We start from the raw sequence: 19675 nt of genomic DNA, 5'->3' as shown, positions 1-19675 counted from the left end.
CAATCGAAAAAAACTGTAATTAAAGTTTTTTTTAAAGCCACTATGTGTTGGATTAAATAATTTGGATTTTGTCACCTCCAAGACACCGTTGTCCCCCTTCCCCTCCCTCTACTGAGTCGACCCAGGTAGACTGAATGGGCTGAAAGCGACACATGGACTGCACAAATATTCACCCGGGTTTTCTCATTCTTTACAGACAAAAAATTATTTTAACGATATAATCGCATAACATCCTTCACATAGCAGCTTTAACTTGTTTTTTTTTTCTATCCCTAAACATTCAGTAGTTTCATCAGATTAAAACAAATGCCAAAAAGTATTTGCAGTTACTATTTGACCCACTTTATATAAAGGTTGTCATTAGTGACACAGCATGGCCTCACAATCTGGAGGTGAAGACATGACAGAAAAACTTGGCTCCCAACGATTACAACTCTACATCTGAGACTCTCTGCTGTGTTTTTCCACCAAACAGCAGACGATATTATCATCATGAAAGAAGGCTACAGAAATAAATGTTTGGCAAAAACACAGTGGCAGGTTTCATATTAAACAAGTTTTATATTCAACAAGTCGGCCACCGAAGCGCAGCAACCCGTTGATGCCGCTGTCGCTGCTAAGTCACCCGGATCGTTGGTCTGATTGGTTGAAGGACTATCCAATTGCACCCAGGGGCATTTGAGCGGCATCCGTTGGTGACGCCCCTTTGGAAATGAGCTGTGAATGAACCTTCCCTAGACCCACTCTCAGTTACAACTAGGCTACAATACTGCCATTGTGTACGTGCCATACTCTATTTCGTTCTCTCCTCTTCCACTTTTAGTTTTTACAGACTTCATGTTAAAGCTGTCAGCTTCAAAGAAATAGTTTGACATTACGAGTTTCATATCTGTATGTTAAATATGAAGGAACAGCAAGCAGCCAGTTAGCTTAGCTTAATGACAGGAAACAGAGGAAGACAGCTAGCTCTGTCTTTATAGGTTCTGAACTTATTCACGGTATCGGTAAGGATTGATCGAGGCTCCCAGTGAGGCTATGAGATCGGTAGTGTGACTGTAGGCAGATTCTCCGCCCAAAATATAATCAGTGAATCAACAAATAAAACGTGCTGATTTCTGTTGTTGGAGCCTACATGAAAAAATGTTTGGTTAGTAAATGTCTGCTGTCATCTTGCTTTAATTGTAAATTCCAGGTAAAACTCACAGATTTAACACAAGAGACATGACGTGATCATTAGTGAACTTTTCCAGTTTTTTTTCTGCTAAGCTGCTAGCTTCACATTTTAACGGACATGAGAGTGGTATCAATCTTCTCGTCTAACTGAAAGCAAATAAGTGTATTTTCGAAAATGTCAAACTATTCCGATACATTTTCTGAAATTTGATACTGACAATATGGGATAAAAAAAACAAAAACAAACATGATTATGCAACTGTAGAGCACATCTTGTTGTGTTCAACCACTCGATATGAAACCTGTGATTGTAGTGTAAAAAGTTTTGAATATTGACTCACAAGTTGCAAACGATATGCAAATGTACGCTGTGTAGCAGGAAGAGCGCAGCGTCGAAGATTCAGTTGTTTTCTGTTGGCAACAACTGCAGTTTATTTGGAACAGAAAAAAGTATATTTTTAAAGAACGCTTAGAGAACTACAAACTAATTGGTCATAACACAAACAGACCAATATTTACATGACAGATTCATCTCCCTTTTGATAAGAAAGGTCATCTTATTTCATAATTTGGATAGGATGGAATGAGAGCACGAATCAGAATGTAATGGAAATAGATAAGAAAATCTGTGTACCAAAAGCACATACACATTTAAAAATCATCATGCTTACTTAAAATTCATACGTTGTAACATCTCACTCATTCACAATACTGGGCAGGAGAGAAAAAATAAACAAGGTGCAAATAACAAACATCACAATAAGTAAAAAGAATCTAAAGTGTTCATCGGGTACGTGTCTCGGAATGCCACATGTGCATTTGGACTGCAAATTACTGGATTCTGTTTCACTCTGTCCAGCAGTATGTAGCTCCCTTTGATTTAATTGTACACAATATCAGGGGTCACTATCACATATCGATTGATCCGCAGATCCAAGAAAATCAAAAACACATTTAAGAGCATCGTCAGCGTTACAAATATCCCTCGTTTGAATGATCCTTCTTGCCTTAATACATCTCAAAAGGCACTGGACCTTATTCCGTTTTCAGAGTAAAATAAAAGCATAAAGCACTAAACTATCGACATGTTCTGTACTTTGTAGTCTGAGTAGTATTTTCAAGGATTGCGGTACACTCCATGCACTTTCCATGCAGAGTCGCCTTTTTGTTGCGGTATCGACAATATATGGCACAGTCACATTTATCACTCTTAAATAACAATTTTTAAAAGAGAGAAATTATTTCAAATCAAGTTTTTCATCAGCAAGACCAGTACTGTCGTGTCTGTCGTGTTGGCTTCTACATGAGTGAGTTGTTTTTCCCTTGTGCACAAAACAATGTTAAAAAACAACAAATCACAATTATAAAAGAAGCACAGCACAGAGGCTCAATTATTTCTGTACTCCAATGCAGGTGTCCAGCATCTAAAGAAAAAGAAGCCAGCCGTTAAAATGCCATTTTGGGACATTGAGTCCTCAAGTCTTTTTCTGTCACTACCTCACTTTATATCAGTGTCTCGCCATTTGAGAGGACAGTGCGAGAGTGGGTATCAAAGAGACCACTGTTCCCTTGGCTTGGCACTTGGCAAGTATAGTACGGATACCAAAAGACAACTTTTTTTTTTTTTTTTTACCTAAGAAGCCTGTTTGTTAGTGAATCGTACCAAATAAGACAGTCAGGTAATAATGTCCACTTCGAGGTGAGGTTCCTACTGGTTATAAATGTTGATAATGCTTTCTCCCTTCTCTTCAGGGCCACTGATGAACCTTTAAAAAATAATTCACATTAACTCCTGAAAACCACATTTTGCAAAAAACAATACGTGGACACCACAACTCTATTTCCCTTTCCAATGAAGGGTTTAAATGCAACTTGGCTCAACATTCTGGGGTATAAAGTACTTAAGACTCCATTTCTAAAAGCTCCTGCTCTGAACAGAGCTCTATTTGGCACTAGAGAATGCCAATCAAGCGCTCGGTTGAAGAAAAGCAGAGAGAAAAATCCTTTCATACACATACCAGCCAGCTTTCACTCTGTCTCCCCGCCCGTCTTTTTTTCTCCCTCCATTCAATTTCGTTCCCATTCAAGCTACTAGGTACCAGGACACCATTATCTCTCCCTTGTTCCTAGCATTTGTTTCAGTGCCTTTTATTATTCCCCCTGGTCCTCCATTCCCTTCTTTCTCTGTTTGACAAAGACCCAGAGGGGGGGTTTGGTCCAGCTGCCCCATAGTTCAGTCAGTTACAGTAGTCAGCTTACAAAAAACTAAAAAACATCCCCCACCCATCCAACTCCACCCACTTTCACCCTATTAGTCTCAGCTGAGGTTTTCTACAAACACACACCCATGCACACACACAATCTAAGAAACAAATGGAGGAGACAAGTTTTGGGAATGTGTGTGTGTGTGTGTGTGTGTGTGTGTGTGTGTGTGTGTGTGTGTGTGTGTGTGTGTGTGTGTGTGTGTGTGTGTGTGTGTGTGTGTGTGTGTGTGTGTGTGTGTTTGGCTGCATGTGTCAGTGTGCAATCTGTCCCCAATGCTGTTGGTCTAGGTGGCGGACATTCACATTATAATTGGGGATACGCTAAGGGGGTGGGGGGTGGGGGGCAGCAGTGTGTTTGGACACAGGTGCAGTGCAGAGGTTCCTCAGAGGAACTATCTGCACCCATTTTTGTAATGACAACAACTTCCTGCCGCTTAACACCCCAGATGTTTTCTTCTGCTTCCTGTAGCCCGCTACACATCAACTGACAGCTGTTCCTTCACTCATCAAGAAGCTCTAACTCCCTCCTTCCTGAGGGGGGCAGCGTCCCACTCTCATGCGCAGTGTGCCGCTTTTGTGTAGGTGCCAGAGCTGGACAAACTCCTCAGGCATGGCGTGGAACCATTTATAGGGCAGGATGTTGTCGTAGTAATGGTGGCTGACCGGCTGCTCGTCCAGGCCGACGGAAAACGGCCAGAAGCCGTAGGCCGTCACTTCCTCGCACAGCCCCAAGGCCAAGCTGACCAGGAAGAGCCCCGTGGAGAGGCGTTTGGCGTGCACCCCGCGGCCTTTCCAGAATTTTCCCACCGTGCGCAGGAATTCGGGGTTGGCAAAGAGCATGGTGAGGTTGGAGGAGGTGTCCGCCAGGGCGTAATACGCCCGCAGTGACGGGTCGGTGCCAGGCTTCATAGAAAACGCTGGCATGTAGACGTAGCTGGAGCCGTAGACCTTCATACTGTCCACAAAAGCTTTTCTCGACCACAGGAGGTTCTGAAATCTGAGAGACAGAGTGATAAAGAGAAAGAACGGGAGTTATTTTATATGTTGTGTTCCTCATGAGTGATGACTGGCCGACTCATCTGTAGAGCTGTGTGCTTCCTTTTTCCTTTCATGCCTGTCTAAAAACAGGAAATGGATTTCCTGTGTTGTCACATGTAACACTACAGGAACACTATGGGGTATTCTACCACTTGCCCACTACCTCACAGTACATCTCCTCAAATCACCACACTGATTCCACAACATAACTCATTAGCTATGTACGCTAGAGCAGGGTTTTTCTTGCATAGAGGAATTTTTGGCGCCCCCCCAAAGAGGTTTTAGCCAGCACCAAAGTTAAATCAGTGCCAAAATGCTAAGAACTGAGAGAAAAAATAGCAATTCAAATCCTCTTTCGACTGTGTTTAAGAGCAATTTACCAAACAGTTGAAAAGCAGAGCATAAACTTGAATAGGGGCGCTAATCTCAGTTTTACCGTCCAGAGTCTGACTGGGTCGGACTCTCCCGGTGATTTTAACAGTGGTATTTAAATACTAATTATTTTTCTTAAGCAGTTTTGTTGATTGGGGTTACATTTACTCAAGCGTAATAGACATTTTTGTTTATCAAATTATCAGAAATAACAGGAAAATGCATAGATATCTTTCAAATAAGGTAACACAGACTCTTGCCTTTACTGTACGCAAACCGAAGCTTACTGTCGTGCATAGTCCCCCCCCCCGCCCCCATTCAGAGTCAGGAAAAACCCTGCGCTAGTATGCTCAAACTTACTCTGTACATGTATGTCCTCTGTTCTGTAAGTTATCATTATCTCTGCACAACTGATGAGTGTTTTGTTTTAGAACAGAATTGATTTTGACTGTTTACCTTTTCTCTATGATGCTGGGGTTGGCTGTAACCAGGTGTGATCTGGTTCCCACATCCACCACATATTCCTTTGAAAGCGGTGGAAGGTTGCACCTAAATGAACAAAACACACATGGTATATTTAACACTTCACACCAGGGGTGTTGAAATTAATCACTGCATAGATTGTTGCCTACTGATGTTACTTGTTGATTTTCCAGTCGGTACTTTTGTTGTTTTTGCCTTTTGTCTGTCGTGTTCAAACTCCGCTACATACGGCAAGTGTCTTTTTTAAGAGCAGATACAATAAAAAGGGGAGTTCATATATATCTGACTGCTTAACTTTGTTGATGAAAACCATGTGTAGCAATATATAATAATGAGGAGGTGACGCATCATGATGCATTGGGATATCGATTCGAATCGTGAGACCAGTGAAGATTCACTCCCCTAGTTCACACACACAAAATCTTGCCCATGGTTATGATTTATATAAAGTTAATTAGGAACTTACAGTAGAAACAGTTAAAGGATTTATTTTAGTCATTATCTCCTGAATAGATCCGATTATGATAGCGAGCAGAGAAGCAACATGTCCTGCCCACGTGGTTTTATCTGTTTGTGTTTGCAATGGAAACAGCATGTCAAAGATCGTTAATTACTTGTGAAGTAATGGGGCTAATGATAATACTACAGGCAGCAACAGCAGGAGAGATGTTAAAAGTGGAATGACATGGCTGAGAAGTGGTTGCACAACAAAGCTGGCAGTATGATTGCCATATTTTACATCTTTAATAACTGGAGTGACAATGTCCCTTTGTACTTACACCCTGTATTTCAGTGATGACTAGTTAAACATATTACCATATTTTAAATAAGACAAGTTTCTCTCTGTCACCAACAAACAGTGTCTCAGCTTCAGTAATAATGGTAATTTAAATTGACAGCGACATTACCGTCCTAAACCTACATTTCGTGTTTGCAAGACAATGTGTTTAGTAGAGTAAATTACAACAATTATGGAATAATTACCTCATATGTGAGCCTCGTATGTGGTTAATCACATCAGAGGTGTTTATGATCAGCAGATGGAGGAAATAAATGACACCTGGATAGGATTCCTTGTGTTTTGTGAATGTTAAATATTGCCATTGTGTCCTTGCTGTAGTGTTTCCTCCCTCTGCCCTGCTTTGCTTCAAAACTAGTGATAAGCTTCCGCTATAGTTTAGGTTCAGCTATCTCTGTAACCGTTCTGCTATCTTTTGGGTCAATCATGATGTTGACTCTTTCTTTCAATTTTCATTTTTCTTGCAATCTCAAGTCAGTTAAATCTGGATCTGGTTGCCTGAACCACTACTGTCGATTAATGTGTAGATGGGGTCTAGAAGTGCTTTGTCACAGTTTGGCAGAAATCGGTATATATGATGACAAGACATTTTCTTATCTCTACCAGGCATAACTTACAGTGATGTTGACTGGCTGGCAAAATTATCTTATTAAACAGTCCATTTTTTTTATCAAAAAAAATTATCAAATATTTGACCCCAAAATGGAATTCTGTTGGTTTGTTGGTTTAATCAAACCCTGAACATTGCGGTTAAATGGCAAGCGCTGTGACCACTCGGCTACCTAGGCGCTCCTAGAATTCAGTGTTACCAGATGGGTTGGGACTTGTTAGGCTTAGAGTGCATTGCGCTTATTGAAAATACGTATTTTTCTCTTATCCAGAGTGCTATCTGTACATCAAAGCAGTGGGTTTGCTCTTTTGAGGGCTGGTAGCAATCATGGTCAACCACATCAACTCCCCTGATTGTACTGATAGTTTCGTAATGGTGCAGAGGGTCTAGAGGTGGAAATTGCTGTTGCTGGTTATGCAAAGTAACCGTCTGCCCGCTAAGGTTGTGATATGAAGTCCAGTTCTGGCATGATCCCTCATTAATTTCGTAACATTCAACATTCTTGGTCTCAGATGATCAGATGGATATCTGGCGTGTTAGAAATTGTGGTCGGCTGTTTGGCAGTTTGAGCAGTTTTAAGGTCAGATTTCCTCCATGGCTGCTGTTTAAAGATGTGTTATGAACTATAATGAATTGAACTAAATATCACAGGAGTAGTATTATGCATGTTGTGGCTTGTGACTGAGATGGCTGTAAAATAAAACTGATCTTCATGGCAGAACAGACGGCATATTGTCTGCATCTTCCAGCCATCTGTGGCTCCATATTATTTACTTTTTTTTCTTCTTACTTTCAGTCATAGTAGAATTGCTCGAAGTAACACTGCCTTTCTCTCTTTTTTAGTCAACACTGTTGAGGACACAGCAATCTTGTTTGAACTTCTCTTTAATTGATACTGGATAAAACTGACTCAGGGTTTCATGCTTACGGTTCTGGAAGTGCAGATAGGCAGATTAAAAATAATAATAAAAACATAATCTGAATAAAACTGTATTTTTGCTACTGGTTTAAGACCCTTCAGTCATTGACAGATATAAAATCCAATATCAGATACTCCCTGTTAGTTAGATATTCTTTCCTGGTTCTCTAAAAGAGCCTTCTGTTTGAGTTGAAGTTTAAACGTCATGCATTTTTCCTTCCGCTCAAGGTCTACATTTAACAAAACATTAGCTCTCTTTCTTCAACTCTCTGGAGTAGTTGTTACATTTTTAAAGGAGGATTACAGCTTCCTTTGAGGTGGTTTCTTCCTCAATCAAAACCAATAGAAATGCATCTCTTTGATTACTTAGAAAAACACCTTTATCTAATATTCAAAATATGTAAATTATTCTCCTTGTGTGATTCCACCAAAGTCCCCGTCACCTCGCATGTCCCTATACCAGCATCAAGTTTGTTTCAACGAGTGTTCTCCTTTTATTTTGCTCCACCAGTTTTATTCTGCTTAATGCATTTCTGCTCATCGCCTCCCTCATCTTAGTGTTTTTCTAGTCGCTGACTCACGCCTAACCTCTTTTTCTCTCTTGCCCTCGCTGTGGCCCATTTCTTTTTTTTTTTTTGTCTCTGTCTTTCTCTCTCTTGCCTACAGTCAACACCAGCACTCATTTTCACTTATGGCTGAGGGTGTTTGGCTAATCTCTTGGGCACGGGCGTTTCACATTTGGAGGAGCAGTGAAGCAGTCCTATACAATGCACACGCCTGCACTAACAGCCCCGCAGAGTGCCTTGTGTCTCACCGCATGATGAAGTCGGCCTGGTCAATGTCCTGTCCACATTTGCTGTGTCGGAGAATGCCACCGTTGCCCACCACCGCACACTTCTTCAGGGGCAGCTGCAGAGGGTTGCCCTGGGCAGAAGGAAACATGCAGCTCTGTTAGCGTACACACAAGCACATGGACATTAACACACAAAGCCACGTACACACATGCACAAAAACAGTCACCCTGTGGTCAGCTATGCACAGGACCTTGGCCTACTGCTAATTTCCTTTCACATCCTCTTGTGCTGACAGACAAATCAGCGAGGAGCTATGAAGCGAGGAAGTGAGTCAAAGTCATTCAGTTTATGAATTAGATTCCGTATCTGGGATATGCATCAAGAGCAAAGTCTATATTTATACATATATATTTTAATGAAAAACAGACAATAGACATATCAGCAAAGAAAAAGATGTACTGCCATGCAAAAACAATTTCCTCATGCCTGTAAACAAAACAAATTAACTGGATCTGCATATTGCAATGTTCCAAGACCAACTTAAGATATGTGCACCATAATGGTCGCATTTTGCGACCAAAATTTTAGAGTGTGCGACTAAATTTTACATCCAATCGCACATGTGCGACCAATAAATTTGCCCCCTTTTTTTACACGTTAAACGTGGAAATTTCGGCACCTGAGAGCGTGTAAGCACAAAGCTTATCTGTCCTCTTCTAATATATCCATGGTCCTCTCTGCATAATGACAGAGAGCGGAGCTCCGGCGCGCACACACTGTAAAAAAGTACAGACCCATTTAGTTATGTCCACTTATTTCTTATTTTTAACTGAACACGCTTATACAAGTTTTGGATTTTGAACTCAACTTTATGAGTTTTTGAAAGTTAAACTTGCATTTATTCATTGGGTCCACTATTTAAATTTTTTATCAGATATGTATGTGTTGATTGAACTTGGGTATGTAAGTTATCAGTTGAAAAAAAAAGTGTATGTGTTGCAACAAAAAATGGTTGCCTTTCGATTTTAAAATAACCTGTCTTCACAGCATAGTTAAAGCATGGACAGAATAAATTGATTATACACCGCAGATAAGTGATGTAGCCTATGCAAATTTCTACTAAAATACAACAAGTGTTGTGGCAAACAACAAAGCACTAGTGGGAGGGAGGGTACCTGTCAAAGGCTTGTGAATTGTGAATTTGGCATTTCACTCTTCTCATATTGAAATGTACTTGAAAAGTACTTTTCAAAAGTCAAACAGCTCCGCCCACATTTAGCCCAACCCCAATCTACATACTGCAGTCAGGTGCAATTGGTTCATTGGCTGGTCAATTCCCATGATGCAAGGCGGTAAATAGAGTTGGGTTAAAATTTGCTGAAAAGTTTGCAATTTGTTCGGAATTGTTTGTTTGAATTCCGTTTATTAAACGTGTGCTTGAATGTAGTGTTTTGTTGCCTGGTAATTGTCATTGTTGTGCTGGTTTACATTTGTAACCATGAGTTAAGTGACTGTTATGTTTGATAAGAAGAGCTGGAGTATTGCAGCATTAGACTTTGAGCAGTAATAGGCTTCCTTCAGCTATTAATCTGCAGTGTGTCACTTCATTATCCCAAGTGACACAAGATCAGAGGCTTTAGAGGGACCCCTATTTTGCATGGGGCCCTGGGGCGGCTGCACCCAAGCACCCACACTATCTCCACTATAAATGTGGTTATGTTATTGTAACTTTAAACCGTGAGTTGTAATAAAGCAGAAAAGTATGTCTGTTATACTAGGCAAGGAAGGCTTTTCTTGCATTATTAAAGAAAGTAATTTATTTGTTTTAACTTAAAGTATGAAGTTAAACTAAGTAATTAAAAGTTAAATCAACTAAAATAAAAACTTTAAAAACAAGAAAACTAGTTACACTGTAGTTACATCACCCTCATTAACTTTAATTTCTAAGTTGAAACAAAAGCAGTCTTCAAGTTGAGTGAACTTCGATTTTCAAGGCTGAAGGTGAACTTTCATTTCCAAGTTAAACTACCATGAAATTTATTACAGTGTGTGATCTTTTTAGTAAAAAACATTAGTCTGCTTAAGTTGAAAGTATAAGTTCAATTGCTGCCTTAAAACATGAGTACACCTAACTTGAAAAGACAATTGGTATGAATACAGTTAGTTGAAATTAAATGTAAAATTGTATGTTTGTTTAACAAAAGGAAGCAAGTTTCCTTGAATATACAATGTAAGATAGATGGTTGTTTTAACTCACAGTATCAAGTTCTAACAATAAATTATTATTAATTAAACATCTTCTCTAACTTACCTTCGTGAGTTGAAATAGCATACAATTGTATTTTTGCTTGACAAGAGGAAGCAAGTTTCCTTGAGTGGACAATGTAGTATTGATAGTTGTTTTAAATCACAGTATCAAGTTCAAACAATAAATGATCATTAATTAAACATATTCTATAATCTAACTTTGTGGGTTGAAACAACACTATTCTTAATGTTGGCTTTACTCACATTTTTAAGGCAGCAATTGAACTTAAATTTTTAAGTAGAACCACCCTGATAATTTTTACAGTGCACACACACGCGCAGAGGTGCGGACGGAGCAGACTCGTCGGCTCTGCAGTTTTGTTGAAGTTACAGTGAGTCACGGAAATGCCGATAAAGTGGTTGCAAGTGTGGTTACATTTTCTCTAAACTTCACGCAGACAGCGTTTGCTGCAATATTATATTAATATCGAGGCGAAAGCGGTCGCGGGGCTGTTGACGTTACGCTTCCTGCGAGTCAAGCAGGCACAACGTTGGTTTATCTGCCCTGGGGACTGACTGACAGGCTGAGGTTGTAAGGCAAGGCAACTTTATCTCTACAGCACCTTGCAGCAACAAGGCAATTCAAAGTCATGATGAAAATAAAACAGGCTAAAAAAAGAATAATATACATACAATAATAAAGGTTACAGTGAGTAAGAAATTAATAATTATTCAATTCAAGGTTGTAGGGCAGGTTTGGGAGGAGAGAGGGAGGGGTTTATTTTTATTTTAGTTTAGTAGCCTAAACAATGCATGTTTAATTTTAAGTTGAATTCATTGTAACTGTAGACTGGAGACTACAGCTGGTATATTTTTTTAATATTTGTACTGTCATGACAGCCATGGTGCTGTCGGTTTACCTTTTATGTTGCATCTTCAAAAGTGCAAAATAAACACATTGTAATTTCTATTATCAAAGTGTTTATGACTTATACAGTGGAAATTAGTAGAAATGTGAATATTTGGTTAGCATGTTGATTTACGGTGTGTGCCCCTACATTTTGTGGTTGCGCCCCTAAAATATTCAGTTGGGGGCCACTGTGCTCCTAGTGAAGTCTGGAGCCCTGTTGTTATCTATTCTCCTACCCTCTGATTATAATCAAATCTGTGATCTGGTAAATGTCACTTCCATTGTCTCTGCACCAGAGGTGTCAAGTAACGAAGTACAAATACTTAGTTACCTTACTTAAGTAGAAAATTTGGCAATAATAGTCAGATTAATAATGGAACAGTGACTTCAAATGGTAGTGGTAGTAGTTCATGTCATATCAGTTACAGGATGTAGCGTGGCCCAGCAGAGCATTACTTGAGTAATGCATGTGACTACTTTTGACAACACTGCTCTGCACACTTCCTCTGTCTCTGCACAGTAGTTTGTGTATGGTCCTAAACCTTTTGATCTAACCACAGCCTGAACTTAAGCATCCCTTTGTACAACCTGCCAAAGGTGTTCAGTTAAATTGCTTTTAAACTACACATTATTTAACCATTAACTGCTTATCCATTACTTTTAGAGAACGGAACTGTTTTTATCCATTACTTTTAGCTAACTATTTCAACTGTTTATATATTACTTAGTTTCCTATGCTTTTGGCTAAATATTTGATTTTTATGTATTACTTTTAGCTAACAGAAAGGTTTTTTCATCATGTTCAGCTAACTGTTATTTCGCTAGTAGAGTTACTTCTCTACTAGCTTGCTAACTACTTTTTACACACTCAATCGCAAGATGTGGTGTTCAGGTGTCACACCTGACTTATCATGTGGATATACTGTATAGTACTTTTTTAAATTTTTATTTCTGTAATTAGTTGAGCCACTTCACAATCTCTTGAGCATACAACCTGGCAACTGCAGAAGTACCCACTGGGGTACAAGTAACCCCTGGGGTGGGAATCACTGCCCTATCATCATCTCAATTAAAGCCTTGTGTAGGATAGTATTAAAGCTGTTACAGAGAACACTGAAATACCACTTCATGAAGCAAGGGCCAAACATGTCCTTTCTTTTTGCCTTGGTTGCATTTAAGTCAGAGGCATGGATTACACAGGATGGCGGAAACAATTGTGCTCATTATTCCCCTTGGAGTGCACATACTTGAGAATACATATACACACACACACACACACACACACACACACACACACACACACACACACACACACACACACACACACACACAAACGTACACACACATCTCCTTGCCTCAGGGTCTCTTTTAGAGCGTGACAGGGGGTTGAGTCAGAGGACAATACCCTGCTAACAGCACATCAAGCAGGGGAGGGGAACCAGCAAGTTGGGCTGAACATTTGAGAGGGGGACACTTATTACAGTAGCACGTGGTCCAGCTATTTCTGGAAAGTTATAAATCCAATATCTTGACCGATTTTGGTTTGGGTTGTTCATTTTAATGTAGGGCTGCAACTAACAATCATTTTTAATTTAATTAATGTGTTGATTATTCTTTCAATAAATGTATTAGTCCATAACATGCCAGGAATTGGTGAAACAGTACACTATCATAATTAATGTTTTTTCTGACAGTCTGACCAACAGCCCAAAGTTAAAAGATATTCAAGTTACCATGATATAAAACAGAGAAAAGCAGCGAATCTCACATTTGAGAAGCAGGAACCAGCTACTGTTTTCACATACAGTTTGATTTTTCAGTGTCGCTGTCATGAGAGCAAAGCAGAACCTCGGTGTGCATGCGAATGAGCTGTCATACTTTGTAGATGAACAACAATATATTGTACTTACAGATTTTTATGTGTAATTGTCAAACTTTTTAGGATACCTAAAAGAAAAGAAGAGATAGTAGAAATCTACTGTACAGTCCAGTGAACTGTATGTATGGTTGCTCTGTTTGAGCCATTGAACTAACCAGCAATTAACTGTCAAAGCCCTAATTGGCACATTCCCTGGCAGATGCCCAGATACTGTAGCTGTTGCTGGCTTGGCATAGCGTGACTGGTTGTCTGTGGTTAAACCTGCAATCACAGCACTGGTAGTTGAAAAGACAGATAGTGTGTGTGTGTGTGTGTGTGTGTGTGTGTGTGTGTGTGTGTGTGTGTGTGTGTGTGTGTGTGTGTGTGTGTGTGTGTGTGTGTGTGAGCTTGTGCTTCGTCAATCCCACCTAACTACTAGTTACTTTCCTTCTGGGAAACACACATACAACTGGCCACAATATAGGCTTGTAGAGGAAGTGCAACCACACCTCCAAAAATAGGCCATGCAATCGTTTGATGGAGACTCACACAAGCACTAAGTTGAACAATGCAGCAGGGTGTCAAGCTAACCTTGGGCAGGGAGATGCACTGGAGTCTGAAACAATAAAAACCAGCTACATCCCTGAGTGACATAGAGTAGTGACTTAACACAGTGAAAAGATTAGCTTACATAACTCAACCTGTGTGTGAACAAGGAATGTATAAAAGGAAAGTGATAAAACTAGTAAAGGATAACTTTTTATGATTCATTTTAAAAGGTCAGTTTGCCCAAATTACAAAACGCATCATCATCCTGCTTTTCTCTAGTGGGGTCGAGCCATACAAATACGTTCGGATTCATTTAATGAGGATTTGACATATCTGTTTCATAGATTATACCAGCACCCTAATAATGTGGATTAATAAACCAGGACATTGATTCTGGGAAGACACAATGCTGTTGAGCTTTTCAAATGTAAATGTTTTCAAATGTTTTGTTGTGTGGATTAGGGCCACAATTAAAGATAATTTTAATGGGCAAATTAATGTGTTGATTATTTTCTCTATAAATCAATTAATGTTTTTAATGTCAAATGTCATTAAAAAAAAAAGGTGATGTCTTCAAAATGCTTGTTTTGTCCAACCAGCAGTCCAAATTCCCCAAATATTTAGTTTACAATCATATAAAATAGAGAAAAGAACCACATCTTCACATTTGAGAAAGCTGGAAGCGGCAAATATTTGGCATTATTGCTTGAAAAATGATCGAAATAGTTGCATATTAATCTTCTTGATTGAATAATCAATGAATTAACACATTGTATTAGCTCTAATTTGGCTGAACTAATGTATTCTGATTTAACAGCATAAACACTTATCAGCAATAAAACAGTGTGGAAAAAACGTTTAAAACCCATTGCAGTACGTTCATGCACCCACATCCACACTGTGGTTCAGCTTGGCCACTCTCGCTTTATATTCTCATTTCTTCATTTATTCGCCCTCACCTCCCCCATCCCTCATGAATGAACATGCCCAGCTCATGCCTGCAAATTAGGGTCACACATTCATCGCATTTACCAACCAGGATATTAGACCACAAATCTGTGGCATCAGTAATAGGGATCCAATCTTCATTATTAGTGAGGTGTATTGCCCCTGGATACAAAAACCACGGCAACAGCACTTACACCAAAGGTTCTCATTCAGTTCTTTTTCCAGGCACAAACAACCTCATCCACATGCGCACCCACACACAAGCATGAAGCTATGTAAAAATAGCCCTTATATGGATACAGATACACATCCACAGAGGCATAAATACACACTCTAGGTCCATCAGTGTTTCCCACACATAGACTAATTTGTGGGAGTGCACCACACAATCAACACAGGCTGCCACATATTGCGTTTCGTTATTAATTTTTTTTTTTTAACGCTATTTAAAACATGCAGAGTATTCGTTCAGCTGCATTTCCTTTCCCTGCTCTCCTCCGTCTCTCGCGTCTCTCTCACATAGGCTATGCACGCGCACACACACACACACACACACACACACACACACAGCCCCTCCGTGCACACACAAAACGAGAGAAGACGGCTGGCGAAATTCACAAGTTCAAGAAAGTGATCTAGTGGTATCTCGTGAACACCTTTACACAATCACACATTAAAAAGTTCTATAAAAATATTTTATATTCTGAATACAATGTTGTCAGTATGTTAATGTTGGAGTCCCGACCCGACTCTTAGCAAACAAGCGATTGCGCCTGCTTCAGAAAGTTAACTAGTCGCAAGTTTGCGCTAAAATGCAGTTGGGTTGTCGAGGTCATAACACCATATGTAGCAGCTGTGAATCAAATAAACATATTATAAATAATGTTATGTCATTTTTTTTTTTACTCTTACACTGAATGTTTGCTGCTTCAATCCACGTGTTGAGGATGAGGACCAGCCTGAACTGGAGGTATCAGTCTGAAACAGAGCTCAACAGTCCGACCAGTGTAATTAGTAATGTTATTCTTTTGTTTACAATATTTTCAGGCTTCAACCAGTGCTGCTCAAGCAAAAAGAGGGTCAGGGAGTGAAAGAGATAGAGATATATTTGTTAGGCACTGAAGAAAGAGAAGGAGAGGAGGACAGCATCCAACAGCGAAAAAGCAAATTGCTTTCTAATCTGTGGGAAACAGTGTCCATGTTTGCACAATGCTAAATTCTCGACATGGAAAAGGGAGGGAGACACTTGAGTCACATCCTCCTCCAGCTTTTACTCCTGGTTTCAATCTCCATTTTGAAGTGGAAATACAACATGAGAGGACATAACCTCTTGAGGAATAAACACAAAGCAGGAATCTGATGTGTCCTCATCTGCACCTTTGCAACTGTAACACATCCTGTCCGTATGAATAATATAAAAGTGAAAGTCTAAGATGGAGTATCTTACTTTCATCCTTGCTTTTAACTGTGTATAACTGTCGCGTTGCTCTAACCGGCCTCCACATCTTAATACTCCCATCACACTGCAGAACACTATACCAGTAACCCTCTCTCCTTCAGAGAGTGTCTATCTGCTCCACTGCCCACCTCCCCGCCTCCATCGATCAACAAGGACCCACGTTAAAACCCACAGCCCCCACAGCAGTGTCGTATTGCGCTGAGTGGGAGCAAAATCATTTCCCATCATCTGGTCTTTTCAATAACACAGTTGCCTGTCTCACAGTCATGTGTCTTCTGGCAAAGAAGTCTGTGGCTCTCTGAGGGGAAAACTACCCTTTTTCTATTTGTGGTTATTATTATGTAACATACCTTCACAAAGAGTGGGTAAGTCTCATTGTTGACGGTGTGCGAGTGGTAAAACTCGCCATCGTACCACAGGACCTTGCCCATCGGCGAGTTCTCCTTGGTCACTGCAAACATCCTCCGCGGATCGCAGCACTCTGTCAGCAACTTCCTGTGCAGAGAGGATGTGGGAAATAATAAAGTCTGGTCTCTGGCGATCTTGGACACTTAGACACAAATTGGATTCAACAGGACCTCTAGGATTCTGATAAAAGACAGGCTACAATGATTGCTTAATGATTTGCCAAGAGGCAGCCAAAGTAGGATGTGTGTTAATATGACAAGACAAAGAAGCAGTGTGTAAGGTCAAGTGCTGTACGTCAGAGGAAATTATCACATTATTTAGGTTATATACGCCTGGAGTTTTAAGGATATCAAGATTCAATAACAGGCTCATGAAATGGATGTTCAAAAGTGGGGACTGTTTTTCACTCTTTCAACTGATAAATTCAAATAATCCATTGGGCAAAACTTTAACAAACAGAGGCATTTAAAAAGCTCCATGGCTTTAAAGCTACAGCCCCAAGTGAGCATCACATCCTCCCTGCAGGCCCTGTCGGCTGCTCGGCAGGTGTCACCTTCTCTGAGTATCCTTTTCGCCTTTGCCTCGGAGAATTGTCTGCACATATTCTCAACTGACTGAGATTTAAACAAGGCTGCCACAGGGTGACTAACATGCCCTGTTGATCTGGTTTGCTTTTAGAATCTAGTGTAGTCTAAAGGAAATACCCACACAGTGTCTGTGGTAGCTAGGCTACTAACGTTACTGTAAATAAGGAGTGTTTATGATGTTTGTATCTCCTGTGGTTTTTGCAGTTGTAATATTTCTGTAGGATATCTTTGCAGTTTTCAAAAATATTTTTTTTTTTTGCACTATTTAGATATTCATAAATTCATAAATTTAGAATTTTTTTTTTTTTATTACAGTCTCATCATAATGACATTATGCCCATATGTTCAGGGACTCCAAATGAAGACAAAAGAGGTCACAGGCACTCAATGATAAAAAAAAATTACAAAGAGAACCCCAGGCTATGCGCTGTAGTGGATACAGGGTAAAAACAATCAGCGGCAAAAAAGGGAAATCTGGGGGTACCGCGGGCCGCACTTTGGGAAACACTGTTTTAACCCTTGTGTTGTCCTCGGGTTAAATTTGACCCGTTTTCAAAGTTTTTTATATCAGAAATATGGGTTTCATAACAACCAAATTGCCTCAAAATAACTTGGATGGATGCATGCCTACACGTTGTATGGATATGCATCCATGTTCTTAGCAGGTAAGATTAATGATTACTTCCACTGAATGTTGGTTGTTTTATTTAAATTTCATGGCATTTGAAAAACAAAAAAAAATGTTTAAATGGTTTCAAACCATCCTCTGATCTTAACTATTCTATTAGTCAAAATAATTCATATCCGCTTTTTTTTCAAACTCAAAAATTAAGTACAACATTATATTAGGTTTATTGACCATGAATAAAAAGCTTTGAAAAGCATAAAAAAGCGTCAAAAAATTCGGAGAAAGTAAAAAAAAACTAAACAAAAAAACCCACATTTTTCAATTTTGACCCGGAATGACAAGTTCATGGACGTCGGTGAAGACAACACAAGGGTTAAACAAATGGACAGACATGAGACCTGAGACTAACCTGTATACATCAATGCCCGTCTGGTTCTTCTGCCATACTTCGCCCTGCCTCAGCACCTCCTCAACTATTTCTCTATCGCGGGGGAGTCTGTAGCCGGGGAAAATGTAAAACCAGCAGAGCACCAGCACGCACAGAGCGGCCCACACCGACAGCTTTCCCCGGTAGCATCGCACCAACATCTTTCCTCCTCTTGTCTGTTGCACGGCTCAAAACAACCGGTGCTGCATGCACATCGAAACCGGTGCAGTACAAGGCAGCCTCGGTTCAAAGCTAATCTCTCCGTCCAGATTCAAATCCCCGTCTCATCCCGCAAACGGGGTGGAGAATGAATGGAGCTCGCAGGGTACACTGTTAACGTTACCCGGTTGTTTGGATCAAGCTTTGGTTTGGAAATCCGGTCTTGTGTTGACGAGGCTATGATGGAGAGAAGCAGAAGCGTCTAACCCTGCAGAAGGTCACACTGGGTTGCGGGTTTGTGGTGCAATGTGTCGGGCTCTGCAGGAATCTTCTGCTCTGCTCTCGGTGCATCACCACCATCATAACAGCCTGATCGTGGGCCCCCTCCCCGCCCAGTGGTGCCCCTCTGTATCCCAATCCTCCGAGGGTCTCCGAGGGTCCCCGATCCAGTCCAAGTTGATGTCCTTTCTCCCACCTTCCGGTCCTCTCCGAGGGACTCCTGTCCTTGTCCTGCCGCAGGGTCTGCGGCGTAAGTGAACCGGGCCAGTCCAATTCAGTGTCCCTCTATATCCCCCTCTTTCGCCTGTCAACTCCCCACTCCGCCGAGACAAAGTGCTTCTTGTGCTGTTGGAGACGCGTCAAGTTCGCCAGAAAATGGCACGGGTGAAAACGGAAGTCGACCTTCAAAATAAATGCATACTGTACACAGAACGCACACAGCAAAAATTCTTCCTCATTTAGGCTAAAGCTACATGTTAGCATCCACACCAGCTGATGGAAATAAAGGAGCAGCTTGAAATGACCCAAACCGAATAAAGAGCATCATTTGTATGTCATGTACATTCCCTTTTCATGACTCATGCAGACCAGAGTTTTGTCACTCAAAGTTTTATCAGAGGGGCCCTTTGTCCCACAAACCGTCCATGGCAAAATGGGACACTGCTTTAAACATATGGCATTGCTTCTCCATTTATAGCCTTTTAGAAATGACAGGGTTCTTCCGTATGGATACTTTTTTACCTTTGGAACCCACTTTCAATTTG

General features: G+C 40.4%; 1 protein-coding gene across 1 annotated transcript; it reads right to left on the bottom strand.

The window, feature by feature from the left end:
- Positions 1-216: 216 nt before the first annotated feature.
- On the bottom strand, positions 217-19317 carry st8sia1 (ST8 alpha-N-acetyl-neuraminide alpha-2,8-sialyltransferase 1). The gene is made up of 5 exons (XM_039791714.1): positions 18456-19317; positions 16774-16918; positions 8473-8582; positions 5304-5396; positions 217-4434 (listed from the first exon to the last, which is right to left on the bottom strand). Exons 1-5 carry the CDS (start codon positions 18632-18634, stop codon positions 3954-3956), a joined length of 1008 nt encoding a protein of 335 aa, XP_039647648.1. The 5' UTR covers positions 18635-19317; the 3' UTR covers positions 217-3953.
- Positions 19318-19675: the final 358 nt, after the last annotated feature.

Source organism: Perca fluviatilis, chromosome 23 (genome assembly GCF_010015445.1).
Source record: "Perca fluviatilis chromosome 23, GENO_Pfluv_1.0, whole genome shotgun sequence".
NCBI lineage: Eukaryota > Metazoa > Chordata > Actinopteri > Perciformes > Percidae > Perca > Perca fluviatilis.
The sequence above is the reverse complement of the archived record's forward strand: the minus strand, read 5'-3'. Positions and strand labels throughout refer to the sequence as shown.

Bases quoted from the DNA above. Each gene is read 5' to 3' on its own strand.
- st8sia1 (XM_039791714.1), bottom strand. From the start codon at position 18,634: ATGTTGGTGCGATGCTACCGGGGAAAGCTGTCGGTGTGGGCCGCTCTG. The intron at 16,919-18,455 runs GTTAGTCTCAGG...CTCTCTGCACAG, and splicing joins ACGGGCATTGATGTATACAG to GAAGTTGCTGACAGAGTGCT. The intron at 8,583-16,773 runs GTATGTTACATA...CCTTCTGCCCAG, and splicing joins CTTACCCACTCTTTGTGAAG to GGCAACCCTCTGCAGCTGCC.